Here is a 26,431-nt window from a genome sequence, read left to right as displayed (position 1 = left end):
TGACACTGTCTCTTGGGTTCTTTGCTGACTTTATTCTAAATGCAGCTGTGTCACTTACTCCAAAACCTGAAAGCCTCACTGGTAACTTGTCACAGGTGTCCAAGTAATGGCATTCTAAATTTAAAAAGATGGCAGAGGACAGGGAAGACCCACAATGAACAATCCAACAGAAATCCAACTCCAGTGTAAGGAAACCAGCTCTCCCCACCCATAAACACCCTGGTCACTGTGTACAAACAGCATTATACCACAGTGGCAATGCCATCCATAGTCCTTAAAGAAGCCTAAGTCTATTGTATCAGAGTCCTATACATGAAAAGGGTTCAGTAAATATTTTGTAGCTACATTGAGGGTGGTGAGCTCACATGTCTTCAGGATTCACATAACGTAGATGAAAGAAGCAGCTCAGGAATGAATGTGGCAAACATGAACAGCTACTACTCAGCTTCAGTCAGCTGATTATTGGCATGCAAGAATGCTGGGATTGTCTAATTATTTGGAAAACACAAATCCAGATTTATATGCAATCTCTCAACTTCTAAAACATGAAGTCTCAACATTTTGAAACTTCCATGCATCTCAAATATAATGTTTCTATGAGCCAGGTAAGTCCCAACTCTCTGAGAAGCACTCCACTGTACACACTCGCACATGCTGCATGCAGTTGGAACTCTGTCCCATGCTTCCAGGTGGGAACTGGTTCCACTCCACAGTCTCCTGCCTGCTCAAGGGCCTGGGGCCTTTGGGTAAGGTACAGGATGGTTTGGGACCTTCTGAGGAACTTTTTCAGAAAACTCTTTCTCCTTCCATTCAGCTGCCTCCCTTCCTGAGTAGCACTTCTTGCTCTCCACAGTGATCAATAGCAACCATTTCAGAAGCAGATCCTGGGTGGAGATACTTAAGACACATTCTTACCTAGAGCTTATCCTAAACCACAGGATCATCACAGTCACTGACCTTAGTCCCCATCCAGAAAATGAGACCCAAGTTCACCCCAGCATCCCTAGAAGCAGTCAAGATTCCTTCCTTCAGACATCCTCAAATGACCAAGATCTGACAAGGAGTCCCAGTTCTCCCCAAGCTTAGTCCCCATAAAGCCCTAGGCAAACACGCCTGGGATCCTCAATGATATATAATGAGGAAGGCCACCACCCTCACCTCCGATACAGTACTAGAAATATTGTATACAATCAATACCTCTCTAATAGTCTCTCTACTCTTTTAAAAAGTGACTTCTATGAAGACTTATAACCAGAATCCCTGCCCCCACTTACTAAGCCTAATAATAAACATTTCCTTAGCACTTAATCTGCATGAGGGATTTGAGGATGGCCCAAGGAAAACTTTGGATATGCTGCATCTTAATGAATTTTTCCTATTGTTTAGAATGATTATTGCTTGTGTATCAGAGCCTGGGTATTTTTGCAAAAAACTCTCTATGTCTTTGCTTTATTGATTTTTCTGGTGAGAACTTGAACCCAAGTAATGCGAGGTAGCAGATCCTGTGTTTTGGAGTTCCGTGTTACGCAATTGCGTTACATGGTATCTCACCAAGTTGATTCCATTTGACCGCAGGTTAAGTTAAAGCAGTGATGTTACTCTTTCCCTAGGGGCATCTTTTCAGGTGAGAGGTCAGCACTTGCACCATTAGCCAGAATATGAGTGTTCCATTAACCAGAGCTTACTGGACTCTGACCTATTTGGGCTGATGTTTTAGATGATTCAGTTAGAAAATCAGAAAACTGTGCCCTTACATCTCCCCCAGCTCTGCTTCCCAGCCTGATGGCTTCCTCGGCCTCTCACTTCCCCAAACCTCCCAGATTCTAGTCAGGTACACAGCTCCATTATGAAGGATTAAGCACCAGCATAATATCTTTACTCCTGGGTTTGCACGCATATAAACAAAAGAAAGCTACCACCTGTGAGAGAGAAATCCACTCTAAAGACTGGTTTATCTCTTAAAAGATCAGAAATCACTGAGCACAGAGGTGAAGTCTGGAATCTCAATGGCTTGGGAGGCTGGGGCAGGAGGATTGCAATTTCAAAGCCAGCCTCAGCATTTTACCTCAGCAACTTAGTGAGGCCCTAAGCAATTCAGTGAGACCCTATCTCTAAACAAAGTATTAAAAAGGGCTGGGGATGTGGCTCAGTGGTTAAGCACCCCTGAGTTCAATCCCAGTTGCAAAAAAAAAAAAAAAAGTCAGAAATCAAATTCATAGAACTAGGTACACAAGTTAGCTTTATTTGAAAGCATAAATTTGTAATCAATGCATAGAGAGGATGCTCCATGCTCCAAAATAATTTGGGGATGAAACTGGGAAGTGTCAGCATTTGAAATGGAAGCCAGTAAGAGTCAGTACAGGTATGGAGAAGACTGACCAACTGTAGTGACCCACCCTAAAAGATAACTTCTTAAATGTGTTGTTTATTTATACATCCACTCTACAAGCATTTAGTGAGTGCCTATTAAGAACCAAGAGATACACTCAGCACTACTGTTATGGACTTCTCCAAGCCTGTCTCCAGGAAGTCAGGTCAGACCTTCAAAGACTGGAAGGGACCCCTAGAAGAAGGGTCAGGGTCCTTTTCATGTGTTTTAACTTTTCTACAATCATTACTTTGTCATTGAAGTTGGAGGGGCTGTATGAAGTCTATAAAGAGGTAAAAAGAAATTGTTACTTAGCATCACCCAGCACTGTTGGAGGGGAGGTGGGCTTACTGGCCACCTAGTCGGCTGGACCGCTATCTTCCAGAGCACACTAAACATCAGGTAGTAGGGAATATGAGATTGATGGTGCATTCCATTAAGATTTTCATTTTCCACTGGGCACAGTGGCACACCCTATAACCTTGGGAGGCTGAGACAGGAGGATTGAGAGTTCAAAGCCAGCCTCAGCAACTTACCAAAGCCCTAAGCAACTCAACAAGATCCTGTCTCTAAATAAAATACAAAAAAAAAAAAAAAAAAAAAAAAAAGAAGAAGAAGAAGAAGAAGTGGCTGAGGATGTGGCTCAGTAATTAAGGGCCCCTAGGTTCAATTCCTGGTACACGCACACACACAAAAAAGATCGTCACTTTCCCTTGGCTCAGATTTCATGCATCTATGAAAATAGAAACTCCGTGAAGGCAGAGACTGTGTATCTTGCTCATCATTATATCCTCAGTGCCTGGCACATAGTGGCAAATTTATTGCTTGTTCATTACACAACCTGCTAAACATGCAGTTCTCTATGTAAGTTTTTCTACTGGGGGAAAGAGCTAATTAAACAATCTAATGTTTATAGTACACATAGAGCAATGGTTCTCACATTTAAACACTGATGATCATCTTGGAAAAAAGAAAGAAAATTGCCTTGAAGTCTTATTAAAATATGGAATACTGAATCCCACCTCCCAGAGTTGGAATTGGAATTTGCATTTCTAACAAACTGCCATGTGATGTTGGTGCTGTTGGTTGGGGACCACATTTTGGGAACCATTAACACAAAGAAAAGCACCTTAAGTTATAAGTCAGGCATGCTTAGTTGCTGTAACTCAGTTCCTCAGGACTGAATTATCTCTTAATACCTGAGGCTCAGCTCTTAGATCAGAGTGGCTCAAAGTGCAGGCCCCAGGAAAGGCAGAGCATCAGGATGCTTTTTACTCCTAGATATTCACATCAATTAACCACTTATATTTATTTCTTACACACATTGTGCTTTACTATAGCAAAATCACAAGTGATCCTAAAGAGTAGTAGAACAGTGCTTCTCAAACTTGTGCATCAGGCTCACCTGGAGGTGCAAAATGCTTCTGACCCACACTCACCCGTTTGACAAGCAAGTTAATCTAAAGCAGTAGTCCCCAAATGATGCTGCATATTAACATCAACATCACCTTTAATCCCAAAGATTAAAACTAAAATCTCATACCAAGTAGACTAAGATTTCTGGGAGTGGGAGCCAGGGACCATTTTTTAAATACCCCCCAGGTGATTCCAGGGTATATCAAAATTCAGGGATCAGTGATAGAGAACAAGTGGCAATGTGAAGCTTTAAGCTCTTAACAAAGATTCTCTCTTGGACCAAACTCTAGCCAGGCTCCTCTGAGCCCTCTTTTCAATGAGTCCTCAATCTTGGCCTATGGACACTTGAACAAACTCTAACCTAGTGTCTAACAGGTCAAGGTTACATCCTTAAAAGGACCTGAGACTTCCCTGAAGTTCTCACCTAAGAAAATTCAAGCCTTCCAAAAAAATTTACCACTAGTTCCAACTAACATCTGAAGATAAGGCCCATGCCCTGTCGGTGGCAGGGTAGGACCCTAACTTTGATAAGGACCATTAATAAACCCAGGTGCATTTCATATGAACCAGCCCGATACCTACTTTTTGTAACTATTTTACATTCCCGACTCTACCAAGTTCCTACTGGCACCTATCCCTTCTCCCTTTAAAACGTCAATTACTTCTGTACTGCCTCAGGTTGAGTTCAGTTCACACTGGACTCATTTCCCTATTACAATAGTTTATTGCTGAGTAAAATTGTCCTTGCTACCTTAACTAGTATACAGTTTTATCTTTTATGCTCTTCATATAACCAATTTTAGAGCCATTCCCTATGAATTAATCATAGCAAGCTGCCCATGAGCATAGCTTTTTTTTTTAACTATAAGGTCCAGAATAAAGAAAAAATGTACAAGTTACAAACCTAGAGATGGGACATTTAAGTGTACTAGAGGACTAGAGTTGGTCTGCTGGACAGTGAGCTTCTGATCAAGTACAATCCTGAACTGTTCTGTAGAGTGGAAACAACATGAGCCCCATTGAAAAGAAGAGGACCTAGTTTTGTCCTTTTAAAGCTCTGGGACCAGAAGCCAGGGCTTTCTTATTTATAAACATCATGCCTGACTCAGAATTGATGCTTTTAAATACAAGTTGCCTGACTCCTTCACTACCAATGTGCCGCAGTCTGGTTGGGCACAAATCACGAGCCACTGAAGCAGGAACAAACTTTATTTTTAAACTGCAGGAAAACACTTCACACAGCTCCCGGGGAATCCTCCCGAACGCGCCACGAGGCTTGTCCAGGAACCCCCAGCCAGAAATATCTCTCCCGGAAATCCCTCCTCCTGCACTTCCCCAACCAATGGGAACTCTCGGGGAATCCCCGGAAATCCCCACGAGAACTCCAAAATAGTGCGAGAACTCAAAAGTTGCGGCAGAGGCGGATAGTAATGCCTCGCCTGTCAATCAATACTGTTGGCAAAATGCCAGGGGCCATACAGACTCAGCCGTGGCTCTCAGCACCAATGGTTCCTCCACTGTTTTCCTATAATTAAATTCAAATCTTCAGCATCCTAAAAAGAAAAATCTATGAGGTTGATTCATTTATGTTCCAGGACATGCCCTGGTTAGTTCATTAATGTTTTAGTAGTCAATTAAGTCACACAGGGTTTGCTTTGTTTCAGGGAGAAGCACAATTTATTTCTAAATAATATTTCATATCACAAGTTGAACCACAAAAGACAGAAGCCGTCTGTCAGTATGCAATCCTCAATTCTTTCTGTCTAATGACCTTCTGGAATCTTCTGGATTATGCTGATATAAACTCTCCATTTATATTCCACCGTGGGCTATGAACCCCTATAAGAACCTGATCAAAATTATGGACTTTCTCCCAAGAAAAATGCACATACACATAAGCACACAAACTCTGCACACAATTTGAAGGGGCTCAAAGACTCCCTGAAACACACACATCCTTAGACTCTGGCTGAAGACCCTGTCTACACTATGGCCTGCAGAGGGCAGCAGGGCAGCTGGAGCCCACATTGAGAGTTGCATTCAGGAAAGCTGGGGACACTGTAGAACTTGATTAGCTTCTTGAAAGCACTTTTCTTCAGGAGCATCATCTCTTCTGGAAACCTGGAGAAGATTCTGATCCTAGAGGAGCCCCCATTCTTCACAGAGCCATCAGCAGGCAGTGGCTTCTGAGCACTCACGGGCACACTATTACAACTGAGGGACCTCACTGTCTTCTTCTTATTCTGCACAGACAAGTAACTGAACAGAAAGGAGGACAGCTTATGCTTGGTGGCATCTGGGGCCTCTTCTAAAAAGCAGTCATCAAGTGGGTCCAGCAAGGTTTCTATGCGGCAGCTGTCTTCCCTTCTCACAGGACTGGCTCCCACACGCTGAGGCTGTTTGATGATCTTCCTGGCCTGGGCTGGGTCATCTCCTGCCTCATTGACAAACTGAAGGGACATTCCACTGGCCATGGCTCTGGAGCCACTGGTTTGAGGGATGAGGTTCCTGACCATGCGGCTTGGTTGGGAAGTACAGTGCTGACTCAGGATGAAAGTAGCAGCATCTCGAATGAGCTTCCAGTCTCTCAGGATGTCATCCTTGGTGGTAAATTGGGATGTCACAGTGAAACGGATGATCAACTTGTCCTGGATAGTGGCTGGGATGAGGAAGAGCTGGCCAGCTTTGGCTATTTCCTTTAACACACTTTCTGTGAGACAATTAGGTCCCTGTTTGAAGGATAAAGAGAAGTCTAGATCACATCCCCTTGTAATCATCTCCAGAAACCCAATGTCTACATGTCCAAGAGATTCAACAACTCCAGAACACTGAAGAACATCACTGGAACATGGCATTACCTTCAGACGAAAAACCACCAGGCCAAGGTGCCTCTTGGCAGGAATTTCAAAGAAAGGGTCATTTCTGACTAGAGATTCAAAATATTTAGCCATTTCTGTACCCTGGAATGGTGAATGTAGAGAAAAATGAGGTTAATAATCAGGCATAAACTTTCACATCACGAAACAGTTTAAACCGGTGACACCTTTGAACCATGGAGACCCAAGTGGCTTCTGCTTGCCTCTCTTCTTCATGTGATCTCACTCATATTGCAAGCTGGAAAATCTCCACTGGTTCCCTTGGTCCTGTCACATCAGACCCACCTGGAGAACTTGTATCTCAGGGCCCTCTTTCAAGTCATCCCCAGAAACTAGAATCTATGGGCTTTGTTATTCAAGCAATCTGACCTCCTATTCTGGAGTGAACACTTCTTAAGGGGCCAGGGGAGCAGACAAGGGCCAAAACTCTGTGCTCATAGGCAGGTGCCTCCTTCCACGGCACAGGTTCGCAATGGCCCAGCCTCACCCTAAACCTACATGTTTTCTTTGCCAACCTCTTCACATCTTGAAACTCAAATGCCCTTTCATCTTCCTTTTTTCATGTTTTATTGGTGCATTTTGGTTGTACATAACGGTGGCATTTGTTGTCACATATTCATACATGCACACAGTATAACAATATAATTTGGCCAATATCATTTCATCCCTCTTTTTCTAAATTCCACAAAGAACATTATTTTATATATCATCCTAACCTACGGAGCAGAAAAACCTTTGTACATGGCTTAACGGTAGTTTCTGCTTGGGTGGGATGATGAAAATTTCCTGAGTTGCACAACATTGCAAGTACACTTAATGTCACATTAAATTGTCCCCTTAAAAATGCTCAACAAGGTACATTTATGTTGTGCATATTTTATCACCGAAAAAGTTAAAGATTTTACTATGTGTTCATCCTTCACTGAAGTTTGTGTCATCTTTTAAAATTTCCTATTTTTTTTAGTTTTTGTTTTTACCTAGGATTATTAACAAAATGAAGACAAGACTTCCCTTTTCTTTAATTTTTAAAAATTCCTCCAAGCATCGAGAAGAAAGGCAATAAAATATCTGCTAAGTGGTTCTGTCCGTTGGAACTCACACCTGCTGTTCTATTTTAGAAGACAAGAGATTAGCTTTGTCTTTGACCAAGAGTAAACCCATTCCTCTATTTGTAGCAATTTTCAAAACCCCTTTCTCTCTCCATTGTGTGGTCTGTTGTAGTCTTAAACACTACCCCAAGAACTTCTCCTTTGTAAGTTCTAAGGCTGTCTCTCCTAGGGAAAGTACACTTCTAATTGTTTTCTAGCTGTCTCTACTTTTGCATTTCATTTTCTAATTTGATCATGAGTCTCCTCTCCAGGCCCATTTCCACCATTTACCAAGCTTGATATCCTTCTGAGTAAATTTTTCTGCAACATAATCAAGCACCATTAAGACAGCTCAAGTGCAGACCTGGAATCAGGCTAAGAACAGGAAGCTGATGCTCTGGAGCAAGAAAAGAGACCCAGAAACCATCGTTGTTCAACCTCCACAGTTTCTAGGAGAAGTCAAAGGAAAGTGACTTTCCCAGCCGCCAAGGGGTGGAAGGCAGGGCTCCTGGCTGCCTTCTCCCAGCATGCTCTGCTCCTTCCTGCAATGCATGCTGTTGACAATAAGACAGAACAGAGGCCAGGGGAGAGGCAAGAACATCACAGGCAGCGAGTCCACCACCAAAGCCCACCTTTGTGGGCAATGAGATCAGAGCTGCACACTCCAGTCAAGGTGCACAAAGCCCAGCTCCTACTGCTTTTTATAAATAAAGTTTTCTGCAACACAGCCAGTCATGCCCATGTGTTGTCTATGTTGGCTTTGTGCTATGACAGAGTCAGGAAGTTACAACAGAGACTGTCTCTGTATGGCCCCCAAAGCCAAAAATAATTACCATCTGGCTTTTCAAAGCAAAAGTTTACCATCCCTATTGGAGGTGATAAGAAATGATGGTGGGCTGGGGTTATGGCTCAGAGGTAGAGCACTCGCCTCGCACCTGCAAGGCCCCAGGTTCGATCCTCAGCATCACATAAAAATAAATAAATAAAATAAAGTTATTGTGGAAAAAAAAGAAATGATGATAATGATGACAACTTGTTAGAAAAGGGAGAAAATAAAAAGAGGGGAAGAGGGAGGAGCAGGGAATATCGAGTACCGAACTGTCCTCCACCAAGAACTACATATGTATACTCTTATTTAATTCTCACAATAAACTTTTGAGAGTGAGATTATCATTTTCCCATTTTATAAACCAGGAAGGCAAACATAGGAAAATTAAGTAATTTTTGGCACAAGGTCACCAAATACTGAAATGGAACTAAAAATCAAACCCAGATCCCATTCTCTAAAGCACAACTATGTAACAAAGAAATACAAAACTTGGCTTTATGTAAAGACAAGAGCTTTGCATAGGAAGAAATGGCCCAGAACACTGACTAAAGGACTTGTAATTGGGAAGCTTGAAATAAGATCTCAGGATTTTCACCCTTTTTTTTTAAAGAGAGAGTGAGAGAGAGAGAATTTTTTTTTTAATATTTATTTTTTGGTTTTGGCAGGCACAACATCTTTGTTTGTATGTGGTGCTGAGGATCGAACCCGGGCGCACGCATGCTACCGCTTGAGCCACATCCCCAGCCCCCGAGGCTTTTCACTCTTGAGCAGGGCAAGCACTATCTCTGAGCCACACCTAATTAGGGTGACCACCACAAGCATTGTTTTAAGAATCTATTGAAACAGTCTATTTAAAAAAAAAAAAATAAGACATATGCAAGTAACAATAATTATAATCAATTTAAAAAAAATAAAATTAACTCATACAAAACAACTTTTGTTTTGATTCTAGCCCCTACTATGGTGAGACACTGAGCCTTGGGCTCAGACTCTCATTTGAGTCTGAGTATGTGACCCTGGGAATACCAAGGAGGTAGAGACCGGAACAAAAGGAATACTCAGGGACTCTCCGGGAGGAAGTGGAGCTTGATCCATGAACAACAATTGAGAGGAGATGTCAATCCAGGTAAAAGGTACCGGTGAAGGTACGGGTGGCCTGGGCATGGGTTTTTGGATGGCTTCCTAATATGCCCAAGCTGAGGTGGAAACTTAACTGATAATCAGGCCCTTGGCAGGCAGGCCCAGAAGTGTGGACTGATGTGGCAAAATAGATGGGAACTCAGAGGCTGGGCTGGCAAAAGGCAGCATTTAGAGAAGGTTGACGGCAGCTACACATTGAACATCCAGTCTTAAGTTGTAACCAAAGAATTTTCCTAATTATTTGTGACCTCTACTGCCTCATTCCCCACCCATTACCCTCTGACCTACAGGATCGAACAAGAGTATGAAATGCCAAAAACCCCTCAGTTTACTGGTGGCAGCTTATAAATTAGTGTCCACAGTTGATTACAAATGTAAAATTACAAACATTAGGACCAGTCATAGTTACTGCCTTGACCTCTTCATTTTGTTTTGTTGTTGTTGTTTGAAAGAAGTAGCGATTCCCTAGTAGAAAGGTAGAGAGGTAAAGATTTGCCTCATGACAAAAAAAGAGTGTTTTTGGATTGACCCTGCTGCTTTTATCAATAGCTCTGTCTTTCACATAGGCTCTTGAAGAACTTTAGCTGCTGGCTCAAGTTCCTTAAGTCCCACCTCCTCCATGAAGAATATGCATTTCTCCCTTATCTCTGTGTCCCTTTCTTAGCCCAATAATTTTGTAGGTATTTAATTGAATTGGAATAAATTGTACCAAATATGCCTTCAACAAACAGCTGTTAACACAACCCAGGGAGACATATTACAGATTTGGTGGGTCTGAAGAGCTACTTCAGGCATAACCATAACAACAATTAAAATTTTCGGCCAGGGCGATTCCAAAAAAAGATCCTACCTTGGCCATCCACACTGCTCTTTGATTTACTTTCTTTTTCTCTGCAAACCAGGCTCTCAAGCTATCACTCCCCAGTGCTCAGTGACAGCAAAAGGCATGGTGAGACATTCAGCAGAAAAAACAGGCACCAGAGAGCCCTTAGGCTGATATTGTGCTCAGTGCTTCTCCAGTTAACAAAGATAGGGCCACCCTGAATAATCAAATCTCAGGAGCCCCTGTGTAGTCCCAGACACCTGAGCCAGACACCAATGGCCCCCTGGGTATGTCAGTAAAGCAGAGCAGAGCCTTCCTCCCCAGGAGAAAACACAGCAAGATGGGTTCAGCACCACAGCGTCCATGCTACATACGTGTCTGACATGTGCTTGAAGATTCTTCACCCCGAAGGACCGAATCACAAACCAGAGTTTAATAGAGCGAAACCGCCGGCTCAAAGGGATCTGCCAGTGCTAGAATTAAAAGAACACAGTGCTCACAGTTAGAGACAAGGGTGTCTGTTCCCTTGGACACTCTTGGGCATTATCTGTTGCTTGCCCAGCCCTCAGGGATGGACACTGTCACCATGACTCCTGAAGCTGTTGCTAAGGAGCAAGCCAAAGCAAGTTATCCAAAGGGTACTCCACTGATAATGGTGGCCAATAATTCCTTGTCCAGCCTCAGGACAAGTGAAAACTCAGTCCATAACCTTGAACTAATGAGAAGAGCACTTTTCTTTTAATGCTGTTTTAAATATCTCATCCCAGTCCAGAAACTCAAGATAGAGGAGATATATTTTTTTTTCTGTAAAAGAACTTGTTTCATGAATAAGGTGTTTTATTTCGGTTCCAACGAATTAGATAACAATTAAAAGTGGGGTGGTTACGAGCTCAGATACTGGCGCCCCGCAGATCTGGGTGTCTCCTCCAGCTTAGCCACTGACGAATTGTGTGAGCCTGGGCGGAGACACTTCACTGCTCATCCATGAAACAGAATGGACAGCAGTTTCCAGGGAAGTGGTACAAGGAAAACAGAGGGCAAAAGCTCAGCGGAAGTTGTCAGTGAGGATTGTTATTAGATAATAAACTATGTGAGCTGCCAACTCACAGCAGTATTTCTATCTAGAACCAACATATTACTTATTTAATCTCACTGCCCTATCCTGACTTGTGAGATTCCTGTGACCTCAGGGGTATCACTCAAGCATTCAGATTTCAAATGGGCATCCATCCAAATCTCTGTTTCTGTTAGACTGAAATTGACCCTTTGTTCTGGTGATGGAATTCAATAGGGCTTAAAGTTCAAAGTTGCAGTTACCATAGGTCTGACATCTTCCAAACCAATTTCTCAGATCTGAAAACAAAGTAAAGAGTTTGTAAAGTGCTTATTTATTCTAACGTGTAGTGGGGTTTTTAATAACCTATACCTCCACTGTCAGAAAGCTTCCACCACAATTTTTAATTTGCTAAAAAATAAATATTTGGGGCTGGGGCTGGGGCTCAGTGGCAGACTCACACATGTGAGGCATTGGGTTCGATCCTCAGCACCACATAAAAATAAATAAACAAAATAAAGATATTTTTAAATGAAATAAATAAAAAATAAATATTTGTCCTGTCAAATATTTATCTGCCCATCCATGGAATTGCCAAATCCTCACAAATGTCCTCATCTTCAGCCTTCAACCCAGTTTCCTGGGTTAGGCACTGTGGGGACATTACTCCTGTGTCAATGGACTATATTTCTCCTGCATGAAAATATCAAATTTTGATTTCCAAACAAAACTCTCATCACGTGGAGGAGCAGCTTGAGGACCTCCATTAGCCAGCAGAGGGCATCAAAGCTTGGAAACAAAACGAAATTTCTGTAGCAGGGAATGCGTCTACTCCACCTCTTGTCCAAAGGACAGACACTCAAGGAGAATAAATAATGAATGCTAAGCTAAGAGTTGTCTCTAAAAACATTCTGGTTTCCAGGTGGTTATGGCCAATGGAATACTTTATTTCATCAGCAAATTAACAGGGAAAGGCAGAGACGATTTTAATTTTGACTTCTTCATAATCATTTTTATTCCCAGTTGTTCTTCTTTTGTCACTCTTCCAAAACCAATTCATACTGGCTCAGAAGGGTGGCTTGACCCAAGAATTTCTGTCAGCTCAAGACATCTGAATTTACAAAGGCTGATGTGGCTCTTTTTTAAGTAGTGACCTTCCCCAGCCTCCTCTGTGTCCTTTCAAGGTTTTGTCAGTCTCCACTGCCAAGGGCAAGACAATGCCCCATCCACTGGGGCTCACTATGCTATTGGAGGGAAAGGAAATGAACAGGAGGGGAGTTTTGCTGACGGCAGAGGGACTGATTTTAGGTGATTCCAAGGTCCCAGGAATGCACCACTATTTCTGGCTCATCTCAGAGCAGGGATGAGCTTCTATTTAAAACCGCAGGCACCTGGCTGCAAAAGAGCTTGGGGTCTGGGTCAGAGCCCCTGTGAGACCCCCAGGATCACAACAAAGATAGCAGCTTCAGTGTTCTCAGAGTTTCTTCATAGTCTTAAAAATTAAATCCACAGGATTCCAGATGGAGGAAGAACAATTATAAAGTAATGCTTTTTGGATGTAGAAGGTAAAATACTAAGATTACCATGGACCAGCACGTGGAAAAGTTTAATTTAGATTTTTCTAAGCTATCTGGAAAAGAGAGAGTACTGTAAAAATCTCCAAACTGGTGGGAATGAACCATAGGAAGATCTTGAGATACTCTGATAAATGAACAACAATAACAAAAAGCTAACATGAAATTCAAAACGGACAAAGGCAAAGATAATGTTCTTAGGTTATGGTGTTCTTAGGTTAAAATCCACTTTTAGGAGAATGGGTATTGTTTTGTGCTCAGGAACAAAACTTAGCCATAAAAATAACTGTGTGGAATTTTTAAATTTTTTAATTTGAATTTTTCTGAAAACCCACCAAAAAAGGGAAGTTGAGATGTCCTATCTTTATTCACCTCTAGAGGGTCTTCTCCTACCACTGCAAGTTTACTGCCTGCAATTCCAATCAAAAACCTTCACAGATCTCAAGCAAGCATGAACTGGTCTAGGAGAGAACAACCCTATAATCAAGTGATGATAGAGCTCATGTGCCTGAGGCCACCCAAGTTAGTGAGTGGAGAAGCCATGGTTCAAACACAGGTAATTTGGCTTTAGCACCTACAAGCTTAACCACTTTGCTGTAGCCAATCTCTGCAGCTCAAAAGAGATTTTAGGAGTATTGTGACTACTGTTTATTGCCCATTTGCCACACAGGTATTGTGCTAAGCAATCTATATGTAGATTACCACTTAAGCCTAACAATACCCTATGACAGTGGTAACACTGTTGCCATGTCATAGACAAGAAAGAGCTCAGAGAGGTCCAATAAGTTTCCTGAAGGGCCACTGCTGTTATGGAATTCCAAACTAAGATCCCTGCATTCTGCTTCACAGCCTCCTGTTAGCTATGCAATACATAATGTATATTGTTTACATCCCTGAATGTGAGTTTGGGAGAGTGGAGATGCAGGCAGTTGAGAATGCCAAAAAATGCCTGGAGACATCCAGAACCTCACAAAGGGCACACGTGTCTCGCCATATCACAGAGCTCCCCACAGTGCCTCTGTCAGGCACAACGACTAAAAGCAATGTAAGCAAGGAACCTCTTCCCCACCCAGGGAAATGCTCCATCCCTCCCTGCTTGGTAGTGACTGAAAAACATATTATCCAAGATGGAGAAGAAGGATTGACCCACCTGTAGTAGGGAAAATATTTCTAGGAATAAAATTTTTTAAAAAAAGCCACAGATATTCAGGAAATGTGCATTCTGCCTCAAAATTTGCTCTCCTTTTCTAGGGTTTTTAATAGTTTTCTGGGTTACATTCAATATACTCATGCACAAGTTGAAATCAAAGGAACACAGTATCAGTATTATGGGATGAGCTCAAAGTGTTCTGCCTCCTGAAGGGAGCCAACATGCAGGAGGACTTTAGGGGTCAGAGGCAGCCAGTTCCCACCTCGGAGGTCACAAGCTGCCCTCCCTCTCCTGGGTACTCACCATGAAGTCAGTGGCAGCACCAGAGTTGGCATGCCTGAGGTAGATGGGGTTCACACTGAAGGTCTGCTGCAGCTTGTACTTGTCCTTGACCCTGGGGGTTTCCAAATGGGTATAAGTGTCAGAGTTTTCTCCAAAGGAAACAAGGCTCTCCCATGTGCTCAGAGCTTGGCTGACAACACTCACCAGAACCCAGTACAGTCAAAGTGCACCATCATCCACTTGGAAGGATTGAAGGTAAAAGAGTCAGCATACTCAATGCCTTTCAGAAATCCCCGGAACTCAGGACACAGGAAGGCAGTGCCTGCATAAGCAGCATCAATGTGAAGCCACAGTCCCTCACTGGCACCTGAGGAAGTAAATGTGACCTGCTGGAGAGGAGGCATGAAGTAGGGAATCGAAAGACATCTCTCACTTCGCTCAGCTGGATGGTAGGCAAAGGGAATAGCTGGGAAAGGATGATGTGCTTGGCTAAATGAGCCATCAAAGTGCATGCAGATGGAAGGATGGGGTGTCAGTGTGAGGGAAAGGGGCTGAAAGAGGTGTCACTGCCTCCTAATGGGAAAGTCTACTAAAACCTCACCCTGACCTTTTTCTCACATTGGACAGAGGACCAACACCCCCTTGGCTTCAATCTAGAATATCCTAGAACAACCAACTTCCCACTATCCCAGAAAGCAATGTTAATGCATCTAATACAAAGGCTAGAAAGATGGCTCTCTTTCTTAGTGGGTATCTCTGTTGTGGATTAAACAATTATATTTGGGTTTCTTCTCTGCCTTTATCTCTCACATGGTTTTCCCTACCCTACTCTTTTCTTTTTCTGAAGCAGAATAGAAAATATCTCCCTGTACCTCATTCGCCCTGTTTTTTAGATACAGCCTGCTTTAGGTAGATTTCAACATACAAGTGAGAGAATGAGAAAACCTGAGACTCTCAGTTATAGTTTGGAACTTGAATGACCCCAAAGGTCCATGTGTTAAAGGTCCACAGAGTGGCCCTCTTGGGGGGTAGTGAGACTTGTAAGAGGTGGGGCCTTATGGAGGTCTTTAGGTCATTGGGGGTGTGCCCTTGACAAGGATTTTGGAACCTGATCTCCCACTCTATCCCTTCCTGGCTTGTGATGGGGTAAGTGGTTTTTCTCCACCATGTGCTCCCACCATGATATGCTGCTTTGCCACAGGCTCAAAAGGGACAAAGCCAGCCAATCATGGACTGGAAAATTCAAAATTGTGAGCCAAAATAAATCTATTTTCTTCATAAGTGAATTACCTTAGATATTGGTTATATTGATGGAACGCTGACTAACATTCTTTCCTGCCATTGTCTCCCAGGAGAAGATGCATGATGGGGCAACTCTAACCCTTGTCTCACCACTAGGAAAAGCCCAGTGACCTGGGCTGCCTGGGAGTATCACCTTTGGTAATTCTTCCCATGTCCTCAAATTGACCAAAGAGGCAGGGAGAATAAGTCCATAGAGTTGGTTTCAGGAAATATTTCTCACTCTAGAAAATATTTTTAAATGTATTCCTTGTCTTCTTCACCACATGGGGCATATACTTACAGATGGGGCCCAGCTCTGACAGGCAGTCAAATGCACAGACCCCAGTGGTCCCTAGTGTTGCACAGACCTGGAAAGAAATGAAAGTCAGTTATCTGGGTAGGGTGGGTCTGAACAAAGATTTCACCACACACATTACCTACCATATGCATCCTACTAGAACAATGTGTATTTCACATTGTGTTTTAGCACAAACTAAGAAATATATTTTATGTAGCAATTAGTCCACATATACATGTGTATTTGAAATAAAATTTCAAAAAACAGTTCATACTCTGGCTGTCTAAATGCATTTGGATGTTTTCTATTTATTTTTAATGCTAGTCACAACAAATTTCATTTCATCACATATCGATGAATAGCAATCATAACTTGTAAAACAGTGTATTTGAAGACTCTTCTGCTCTGGTTTGCAGCACATTACTTACCTGAATTCTGCCCAAATTCCTTGCTCACATCCATGTTCTACCATTCTAATCTTAAGGATACATTCTGACTTACAAAGACAGGCACCAAGCCCCGCTGCTTGTCTTCCTCAATGGCTTTCTGAAGAACTTCCCCTCGAAGTGAGAAGTTGTCATCCACAGGTAGAAACTTCATCTTCACAAGGGAAATCAAACCAGCCTTCTCCACTGAGGAGTGAGCCTGGAAGGACCATGGAAACATGTTAGTAAAGAGTCTTCCTGGAATCAAGTTCAAATGGTCGAAGCTTGGCTCCCCCTAGAGATCCTGGAGAAAACCTCTGGGCCTGAGCTACCCTGAAGCACAAGGTGCTCATGTGCTAGAAGAAAACTGCTTACAGACTAAGGCCCTGGAAGCCAACCACCAACCTGAAGTTTGTCCTGTGTCAGGTAACTCACCTGGTCAGAGGCATAGGCGATGAGACGGGCATTCAGAAAGGACTCGTTGGCATCAGGCTCAGATGTTTTCATTTCCAAGATTTTGTTCTTCCTTGCAGCCAGCAGGGCGATCAAGGTAGATTCACTGACTGTGCTCTGTAGTGGAAGGATTACCAATGGCAGCCTCTTTCTATGTCCTCTTGATAAATTTTCCAAATTAAGTAATTTCCTCTGTTTATGTGTACATAACTCCTCCCTAAGGGGCCCTCCTTCTCCCCAACCCCTATTTTGCATTCTGAAAACAAATTTATATCTAATACCAACATCCCTATTAGAGAGACCAAAAAGAGAATGTTCCAGAAACCAAAAAGAGAAAGTTCAAGTTTGCTCCCTGTGTAAAACTTATTTAGTACTCTTTTGGGCTGGGGACCCACTCAGTGGTAGAGCCAATGCTTAACATGTGCAAGGCCCTGGGTTTGATCCCCAGAATGGAAAGGAGAGAAAAGAAAGGAAAGAAAAGAATAAAAGATAGAAAACTCTCAAAGGATTAGGTATGGAGATGGAGGTTGATTCCACAGGGATATTCCAGAGAGAGGGTCCTGGCTTATGTGAGAGGCTGGCAACTTTGACCCTGCTTTTGTTGTCAATGACTATTGTGACCTTGGGCTAATATTGCCCCTCTGTAAGATTCTTTTTTTCATATGTAAAATTAAGAGCATCCATTTAATTGCCTTCTGGGATGGGAAGGACCAGACAATATCCCTCTGGGCATGATTGTAGGAATACCGAAGGCCAGGTAGGCAGCTTCTCAGGATTCTATGATTCCTGATCATTCATTCACATAGTCCCTGGTATCTTTGCTCCTTGACCTATAGCTGATAGAATCCTGCTAAAGAGCTTTTCAGACACTGTTATGGCCAGGGAGTCAAAGTTTCATCAAAAAACAGTTCATACTCTGGCTGTATAAATCTCTCGTGGACCAGATTCCACGAGAGAGTCAGTGGCTGAAAATTACTCCATAACAAGGAAGCCAACTTAATACTAATACCACCTTCCATCTGTATCCCAATTCACAGTTTATGAAACACTTCCTGTTATCCTCCTTGATCCTCACAACACCTCTCTGAGATAATTATGATACTTATCCGACTATTGATAAGGATAGTGATGCTCAGATCAGTTATCTCAAGTTCACATGGCTAATGCACACAGGAGAGAGCATGGTTTGAATGGGAACAGGCATGGATTTGAATCCTCATTTTCCCACTTACCATCTGTGTGGCCTATTTGAGCTCTCTGAGCTTCAGAGCTCTTATCTCAAAAGTTGGAAATGACACTATATACCTACAGGGTTCCTCAGATGATTAGATGTAAGATCATGTAAGTAGACATTGTGCACATTCTCCCAGATATAATATATGAAGTTTCAAGTATTTGCTAACAACCCAGCAGGTCCACAACCTGCAGCTGTTTTTCTTTCTTGTAAGGTTACAAATTTAATCCTGCTGCAAGGTTGGAGTGAGAGAAGCAATAACTTAGCTGGCAAATGGAGCCAGTGAACTTGCCAGTTCTCTCACTCAGTACATTATGGCTCTTTGTATCTAATAAGAGAATTTATTTAATACCACGCCAACTCTTTAGGAAAATATTATTATCTCTAGATTATAAAACCAGGAAAATTACAAATTACAATAGAATTTGAGAATTTGGGGATTCTCAAAGGCCTCAGAACAAAGACCTCTTGAATGCCAGGGGTTCATAGATGGAGATGGACCTAGCCATGTGCATGGTGTATGGGAGGCATCCAGAAAGCTCCACTCTGGGCGGAAAAAAAAATATTTGAAGAACTATCATTTGACACATATCCCAAAAACAGGATCCAAGGGCAAGGTTCCTCACTCCATGTTGTTAATTTCCCTCCCAGAGATTTCCCCAACCTGAGGTGGGAGTGGGCTCTCCTTGACTTCTCTCTTCCTCTCTTATCACAAGGTGTAAAGTGGGACAACAGAGAGGAACTGTCCGATTATAAACTAAGAAATTTGAATTAAGAAATAATGGAAGTGTGATAATCTGTGTTGCCTTTTTAGTCTCTTTCAAAGAAAAAGGAGAGAAAGTGGTGAAGGTGGGAGCAGCAGGTAAATGAAATGGAAGATGAGGTGGCCCTAGTGGCGGCTGGGGTGGAGGCTCAAGCTATCTCAACGGTGCTGTGGCTGAAGATGTTGTCAATCAAGGAAGTGATGTTGGTAATAATGATGGTGGTTAGGGTAGCCCGGGGAAACTCTGAAGAATAGGAAAATTGCTGGGGAAGGGCTGGCTTTTCTTTGACTACTTAGCCCCTGTGCTAGGTAGAGATTGTCAATGTGCCACCTGCAAGACACCTCCCCCCTGGCTGCCGGGATGGTGATGTAGGAAGTGCTCAGGGAGTCCCAGCATTTTCGCCAGCCAGTCCATAACGTTCATCTCCAGCTCTGTGCATGCAGGGCTGGAAGCCTGAAAAAGGGAAAGAAATTTCATCTGCACAGACCCAAAGCACTGAGACACCCCCACCAGCCCCAGAGCCACTTCTCTCTGCCTATATCAATGGGAGCCTCCCTAGAGAAGGAGTCAGCGTCAGGTCCGGTACCTGCCCTCATCCCACCCTCTGCCAAACCAAAAGGGAAAAGAATATGGGGCATTGGATTCATTTTGTTCTCAATGACAGATTCTCCAGGGCTCTGTGAAGAAATTCCTAGAAATTATTCGTTTGGATTTGGTTCCCTAAGTCCCTCAAAATACCCAAGAAATACTCCAAAGCCAAAAGCAATGTGTTCTGACTAAGAAAGTATAGTATTCTCTCCTGGAAAATACAGTGATATAGTGCCTTATAGGTTTAAAATATAGTTTTTTAGGAGGACTTTGGCACAATTTAAAGCTAAGTAATGATAGGTGCAGTGGTGCATGCTTGTAATCTTGACCACTCAGGTTAAGGAAGAAGGGTCTCAAGTTTGAGGCCAGCCTCAGTAACTCAGTGAGGATCTGAACAACTTATTGAGATTCTGATCCTGCTCAAAATTAAAAAATAAAAAGGGCTGGGATGTAGCTCAGTGGTAGCTCATTAGTACCAAAATAAATAAATTAAATTAAAAAATAAAGCTGAGTAGTGCTGAAGGAATTATTAAGGGAAGTCTGAAGACATTTCTCTAACTCTTTAAAGACATGAGCTTGGGGGAAGTTGTGACCCAACTGGCGTCAAAGTGCTTAAAGGTCACAAACTGTAACAAGAACCAGATCTCAGCTGAAATCTCATCTGTGTCTCTATACTCTGTGTGATCCTGGGAAGATAAGTTACTTAAGCCTCAATTTCCTCATCTACAAAATGGGCCAGTACTTGTGATTCTGTTGGATTGAAGGATTAGAAGAGATAATTCATAAACAGATTAAACTTAAAGAATATTGCCATTATTCATGTTTTTACGTGGCACTCCATTTTTAATATTTGTCTTGGACTCCTCTTCAGAGGCCTGTATAAAATATCTGCCCTATGATGCTACCCACCTCCTGAAAGGTCCCCAGGTGCCAGTAGTTACCCGCCACTGCTACTCACCCAGGTGAATCCTAAGCAGTTGATGGCATCGGCCAGCATGTCTCCCAGCAGGGATGGCCAAGAGGTAAGGGCTGGGTAGTAGGCATGCATGTGGGGGCTCTGCCAATGTACCACCTAGAGGCAGAATATGCACACAGTTGGCATCAGGAGGCATTTCTAGGAGGCTTTCTTCCTCCAGAGACCCTCCCTGGAAAGGGGAAACAACTCTAGAGATGGGAGAACACTTTTAAGATAGGTGATACAACTCAACAAAAATAAGACGTGTTCATTGGTATTCTTTAATCACCCACATGCCTCATATTCTAAGCTAGGCCATCAGTGGAGCCTTGGCACATACCAGAAAGAAATATGCAAAATAAAATTGTCTGTATCAGTTAGGTTGTGGGATTCTGGGTAGTGTTCACATTGATCTCCAATGTTTATCCCCCCTGTTGCTCCTGCCCAGTAATACAAAGAAACTCTAAAAGAGCAAATTGCTTGTCTCATCTAATTTCCTGCAAAAACTTGTTTTATGGAGCATTGAGCTCTCTGGGCAGGCAGTTCCTACAAGGGGGGGGGGTGTCAGTGTGACTAGATTCAAGGCTGTCCTTAGCTTTCCAAGAGGGAAGTCAGGAGAGGAGAGGACAGGGAGGAGGTGCCAGCCAAAGGGTAGGGAAGGCTAACCTCCAGGCTAACTCCTCCGCCCACAATAGGAAACAGATATAAGGAGGAGCTGGCCGGATGTGGAGGGCCCCTGCCCCAACATCCCTGATGGTTCATCTGCCTCATTAATTATCTAATCTCTCCTCATCTCACTGCTCTGTAAGCATGCTTAGTTCATTTCTGCATTTGCATCTTTGAGCAAGGCTGTTTCCCTTGAAGGGAAAGCACTTCCATGAAGATATGGCCCTTCCAGACCTGCTAATTCTTAGAAAGTTATTCTTCAGTTCCTCCGCATGCCCTTCCGGACCTCCCACAGCAGACCTCCTCCAGCCCATGAACCTCTATAATTCTAGATGTTTCCCCTGCCAATAATTTATTAGATAACATCTTAGAGTGTCATTCTGTTGTTTAGAGTGTGTGAATTTTTATAATCCTCCACGAGTAAAGACTGTGTCCTAGACAGTGTGTGGAGTAAAAGGATAAGATTTAAGTACAAGGACATAGTTTCTGGTTCTACTGCTGCCCCTAACCAGCTCCTTGTAGATTTACTGTGAACTAATGAATTTAGGCTCCAAGGTCCTGTGTTTGACATCTCCCCCCCACACACACACCTGCCACCCACTAATGTACCTCTTTTGAGATACATTTTTTAACTTTTTTTCTTAAAGGTGTTCTCAGAATGTGTGCACAATTCAGTCCCCATACAACCAGGACCTTCTCTTGTACCTCCCTTAACATCAGTTTCTCGTTATAAGGGATGACCCTTAGGGACAGATGGCAGCGCCAAGACAGGAACCCCCAAGTTGCCTGGCTCCAGAGCCCAAACACCTAAGCAGAATGGTGTCCTGCTTCTTCCATGGGCTGCTCTCTCTTCCCCTATCTAAAAGTAAATGAAGGTTTTCAAACCAGGATTGGAATTAAAGTAGAAAGGAAGTTTTTCTTCTCTTAATATTAAGGAGGTGACAGGAAGGAAAAAAGAATCCAATTTTCAATGAGGTACTGACCAAAATGAGAAAGCAAAGGGCCAACTGCTCTCAGGCCAATTCTCAGAGGATAGTATAGCCTATGAGATAAAATCAAAGATTGGACCCTCATTATCGCTGTGCTTAGTGACAGTATTTTGGAAACCCCAGAGAAGGGTTCCCACCTCCTAGGCCTATCAAGAGGTAATTATCTGTCCTTACAAGATAAATGAGATGAGATAAACCAGAAGAGTCCTTATCAAAACAGACAGACCCCCTGTCCAGAAATGAGCCTCCTTGGCCACACCTCCCCCCAACTGCTGGGATTTCTTTCCATCAACTGAATCAGCTCATTTCTGGCTCTGCTAACGGTTGCTTTTTCTCTCCCTCAGATTACAGTTAGTGCCTCAGCCGATTGCATTTTACAAAATGGAACCTGTGAGATAATCTTATCAGGGAGCTAGCCTTTATGGTAAAGATTTACTGATATTGACATTTTCAAAAGAGGCTTGTAAAATAGACAATAGTAAAAGAGAGGTGAGTATTTGTCATTCTGCAAATTTGCTCTTGTTTTCTGAGTTTGAATATTTTCTCCTTTCTGCCTTCAAGCACATTTCTGGAATCTCCAGGCATCTCTGGAGATTCATCATCTGGGGATGATGGAGATAATTCTCAAGTCAGTGTTGGGAAGAGCTTCTAGACACACACACAGGTCAGGACACAATGACCCAAGCAGGGGGAGTGAGCCAAAAGCCTAGGTGTTAGGGGAATTACTGGGGTGTGGTGCTGGGGCCAGGTTCAGCCTCTCCTTGCTCAGGAGGCATCATCACAGTATAGGATAAAGAGCAGAGCCTTTGGTGTAAAACTGGCCTAGTGTGAACTCCTACATCTATCCAGTACAAATTCTATGACTTTGGGCAGGACAGTTAACTCCTGAGAGCCTGCATTTCCTCACCTGTCAAACAGAATCACTGTGAGGATTAAACTAGCTGACATATAGCCCAGCTGGTACAGTGCAAGGACACCTGGGGCAAGTTCTTCACCCTGGTGGCCAGGGATGCAGAGGTTGCTACCCAGAACATCAGCCAACTCCCACCTCTTCTCTGGCCTCACCAGCAACATCCCAGGCTGCTCCCTCCATCACTGAGTATCAATGATTCATGGAAAACTCATTCACCAACAGCTCAATCACCAGACCTCCCTGGTAAGAAGGACATGGTACCCACTCTACAGTGGAAAGAGGGGCTGAGAGGACCCCTCAGCTACCTGGGTCTCCATCCTGACAGCTAGGGTGCCTTCAGTGGATCATATTCCCCAACTCAGATACTAGGTAGGAGAGTCCCTGGCTCTGCCTATCAGGGCCCAGGGACTGTTTCCAGCCTTCTGTCTTCTGCCTTCCTATCTGTATTTCTTCTTTCCCTTCAAATAAAATTTTTATTTCTCATACCATTCCTTTAGATGCCCATTCCTTAAATTGGACTATGCCCTGAAATACAGTCATTATTGTCCCCGGCTACACACTCAACACTATAGGCCATCCCTGGTGTCAGAAACCTACCCCCAGTCAAAGTCCTGGCCCTCCACATGCCCAGAAGATGGAGGTGGATATTGGTGGAAGTAACAGAAGGATGCATTTTCATCCCAGACTGACCGAAGGCAGGTCTTTCTTCAGGCCACCACCCACCCTGTATGCCCCCCAAATCCAGAGTCACCCGTGTGGTCACTATATCTCACCCCTGGCATGATGATTCGCTCAATGTCCCCAAAAATGCTGTCCCAGCTATCAGGTTCCTCAGGCGCACTCTCAGGCAGCTGGGCTCGAAGGTAGCCAGGCTGCACATCTGGGGTCACCCGCCTCTCCCGCACAGTGCTCAGGTACTGGCAGATGTAATCCACCATCTCTCTCCCTAGAAGAAAGCAGAGAAACCAGGGTCGTGTCCCCTGACTGGCCCTGGCCAACTTGTGCCCATCCCTCTTGGATTGGGATCAAGAGAACGTGGTGAAAAAAGAGATAGAGTCATGGACCAGGGAGGAGTCTGATCCCAGTCATGCTCTTATCTTCAGAATTTAAAAAAAATATAAAAATAAAAGAATGAGGGAGAAAATGACTGATGAAGAGGATGTGTGAATAACAAAATGAAAAAGAGGAGAAATCTCTAAAGTACAAAACTCTAGCTCCAAAGTAAAATATTTTCTCTTCCCCTCATTCATTTATGTCTCTCCTGCCTTTGTTTTCTTCTCAGAACAGAATAGCTATGAATTCTTTACCTTAGAGGTTCAGTAGGCTTAGGAGCTCTTTGTATTTAAAAATTGTTATACACAAGCCAGGCACAGTGATGCATGACTGTAATCCCATCGGCCTGGGAGGCTGAGGCAAGAGGATAGCAAGTTCAAAGCCAGCCTCAGCAACTTAGCAAGGCCATAAGCAACACAGCAAGACTCTGTCTCTAAATAAAATATTTTTAAAAGGTCTGGGGATGTGGCTCAGTGGTTAAGTGTCTGTTGGGTTCAATTCTTGATACAAAAAAAAAATGTTATACACACATGTATATACACAGAGTTTCTCTCCCTTTCTGTGTGTGTTTATTATTCTCTCAATATCCATAAACCTTTCTTAATACAATGTAGACTCCTTTTACCCCTGCAGAATAAAGGTTTTGTTTTGTTTTAAATGGAGGAGACAGTACCCCATTTCTTCCCTCTGCATCAGCTCATGAAGTTCTTATAAAGAGAATGAGCCCCAGAAAATACTAAGGAATCAAAAAGATTTCAGCACTTTTCTTTCTGCTCTCCTGCAACCCTCTCAAAGCCCAGGGGCTCTGGTGACTTCTGAAGTGCCCCACCAGAGGTCAAGAGCTCTGGACCTACCTTCCCCTTGTCAGGCACAGTATAAATGAACTTGTGTTCCCATCACAGGATAAAGTCCACAGCAACCTGCTCTGAGCTCAATATGCCTTGGCAAAGCAATCAAATAAGCTAATGCACACTGAAAAGTGTGCATATTGATGGACACTTAGTCAATTATCTCCTGGGGGACAGGGAAAGCTGGATTTTAATATGAGACCATAGTGTATAATAAAGGAATCTGAGGCAATGCAACCCAGTAGTAGAGATAAGAATATAAAAAATTACAGTGATAAAGATATGCAAAATTCTCTTAAAAGCAATTACCCACTTCCCCTCTAAGAAAACCCAGGCCTGGAAACAGGGTAATAATTTGGTTTTGCTCTTCATATGAGGCTTGATACATGGTGGGCATATACTAAATACTTAGGGAATGAAGGACTAAATGAAAGAACAGTGTACATGGGTTCACACATAGAGAAATGAATATTAAGAGACAAAATTTTGCAGTGACTATAAAATACTGAAATATCAGGGAATGATAGCCCTGCATCTAAATGACTTTCAGAAGATAAATAACCCCCTTTTCCCTCTATTTTGTGGAAAAGTTGAAAGAAAAAAAAAAGTCAAAGGTAATATGGATATCCATGAGAGTGGGTAGATGAGAGGGAGAATGAGAGAGAGGTTTTCATCTCTGATCTCATGTTCCTTTTCAGAGAAATTGTTGCTGAAGCCAAGCCTCAAAACACAATGCTAATGCTCCAGTCAATTGATACTACAAAACCTAGGGCCACTCACCAGCAGCTGCCCCTACAGAAGTGACAATGGGGAAGAGGACCAGGGATACCCATCACTCACCTCTCTCTCTGTACTCCTCAGGCTCCATCATCTTCCTCAGGCTCAGGCTCCTTCTCACAGGGGAAAACACAGGAGATGGACAGCAACGTGAAGGAGGGAAGCAGCCCAGCTTCCTGCTTGCTGGTCCCGCACACTCCCTGGCAGCCAGAGTAGGAGCCTTATTTAAAGGGTTCTCCTTTCTTCCTCTTTAGCTCCGCCCCCCAAAGTCCTTTCCTCTAGGCTTAATTAATTTCACCCCTTCTTTTCGATAAAAGGCACTTCTCAATTAAACAGGGCACTTAACAACCCAAGCCTGCAGACAGCATCCAGGTAGATGTGGAAAAAGAGCCCTCAGTTCCTTCTGGCCCTGGATTCAGACAACAGAGCCCAGCCTCAGGCAAAGCTCCCAGCTGAGTAGCCCAGAACAAGGCCAAGGGTATGCAGAATAAGTAGCATGAATGACAAGCATCATTCCTGCCCCTGCGTCCTTATCAGCAGCAGGGAGGGAGCAACAAGCCCTCATGGGGAAGCTACCCGACTGGCCA

General features: G+C 43.2%; 1 protein-coding gene across 1 annotated transcript; it reads right to left on the bottom strand.

Moving 5' to 3' along the window:
- Window positions 1–5,433: 5,433 nt before the first annotated feature.
- Hdc (histidine decarboxylase) lies at window positions 5,434–26,043 on the bottom strand. Its single transcript, XM_015480094.2, has 12 exons — window positions 25,908–26,043; window positions 23,940–24,112; window positions 20,602–20,715; window positions 19,386–19,508; window positions 17,040–17,174; window positions 16,681–16,824; window positions 16,183–16,249; window positions 14,805–14,967; window positions 14,622–14,712; window positions 10,915–11,013; window positions 6,643–6,744; window positions 5,434–6,513 (listed from the first exon to the last, which is right to left on the bottom strand). The coding sequence occupies exons 1-12, from the start codon at window positions 25,936–25,938 to the stop codon at window positions 5,767–5,769; spliced, it is 1,989 nt and encodes a 662-aa protein (XP_015335580.2). The 5' UTR covers window positions 25,939–26,043; the 3' UTR covers window positions 5,434–5,766.
- Between the last annotated feature and the right edge of the window lie 388 nt (window positions 26,044–26,431).

The sequence above is a fragment of the Marmota marmota genome, unplaced genomic scaffold, assembly GCF_001458135.2.
Source record: "Marmota marmota marmota unplaced genomic scaffold, marMar, whole genome shotgun sequence".
In the NCBI taxonomy this organism is placed as follows: Eukaryota; Metazoa; Chordata; class Mammalia; order Rodentia; family Sciuridae; genus Marmota; species Marmota marmota.
The sequence above is the reverse complement of the archived record's forward strand: the minus strand, read 5'-3'. Positions and strand labels throughout refer to the sequence as shown.

Coding starts and splice junctions, on each gene's coding strand:
- Hdc (XM_015480094.2), bottom strand. CDS start 25,938: ATGATGGAGCCTGAGGAGTACAGAGAGAGAG. Junction 11,014..14,621: donor GTGCTGCCACTGACTTCATG/GTGAGTACCCAG, acceptor TTTTAATTCTAG/CACTGGCAGATCCCTTTGAG. Junction 6,514..6,642: donor TGGTGGTTTTTCGTCTGAAG/GTAATGCCATGT, acceptor TCCTTCAAACAG/GGACCTAATTGTCTCACAGA.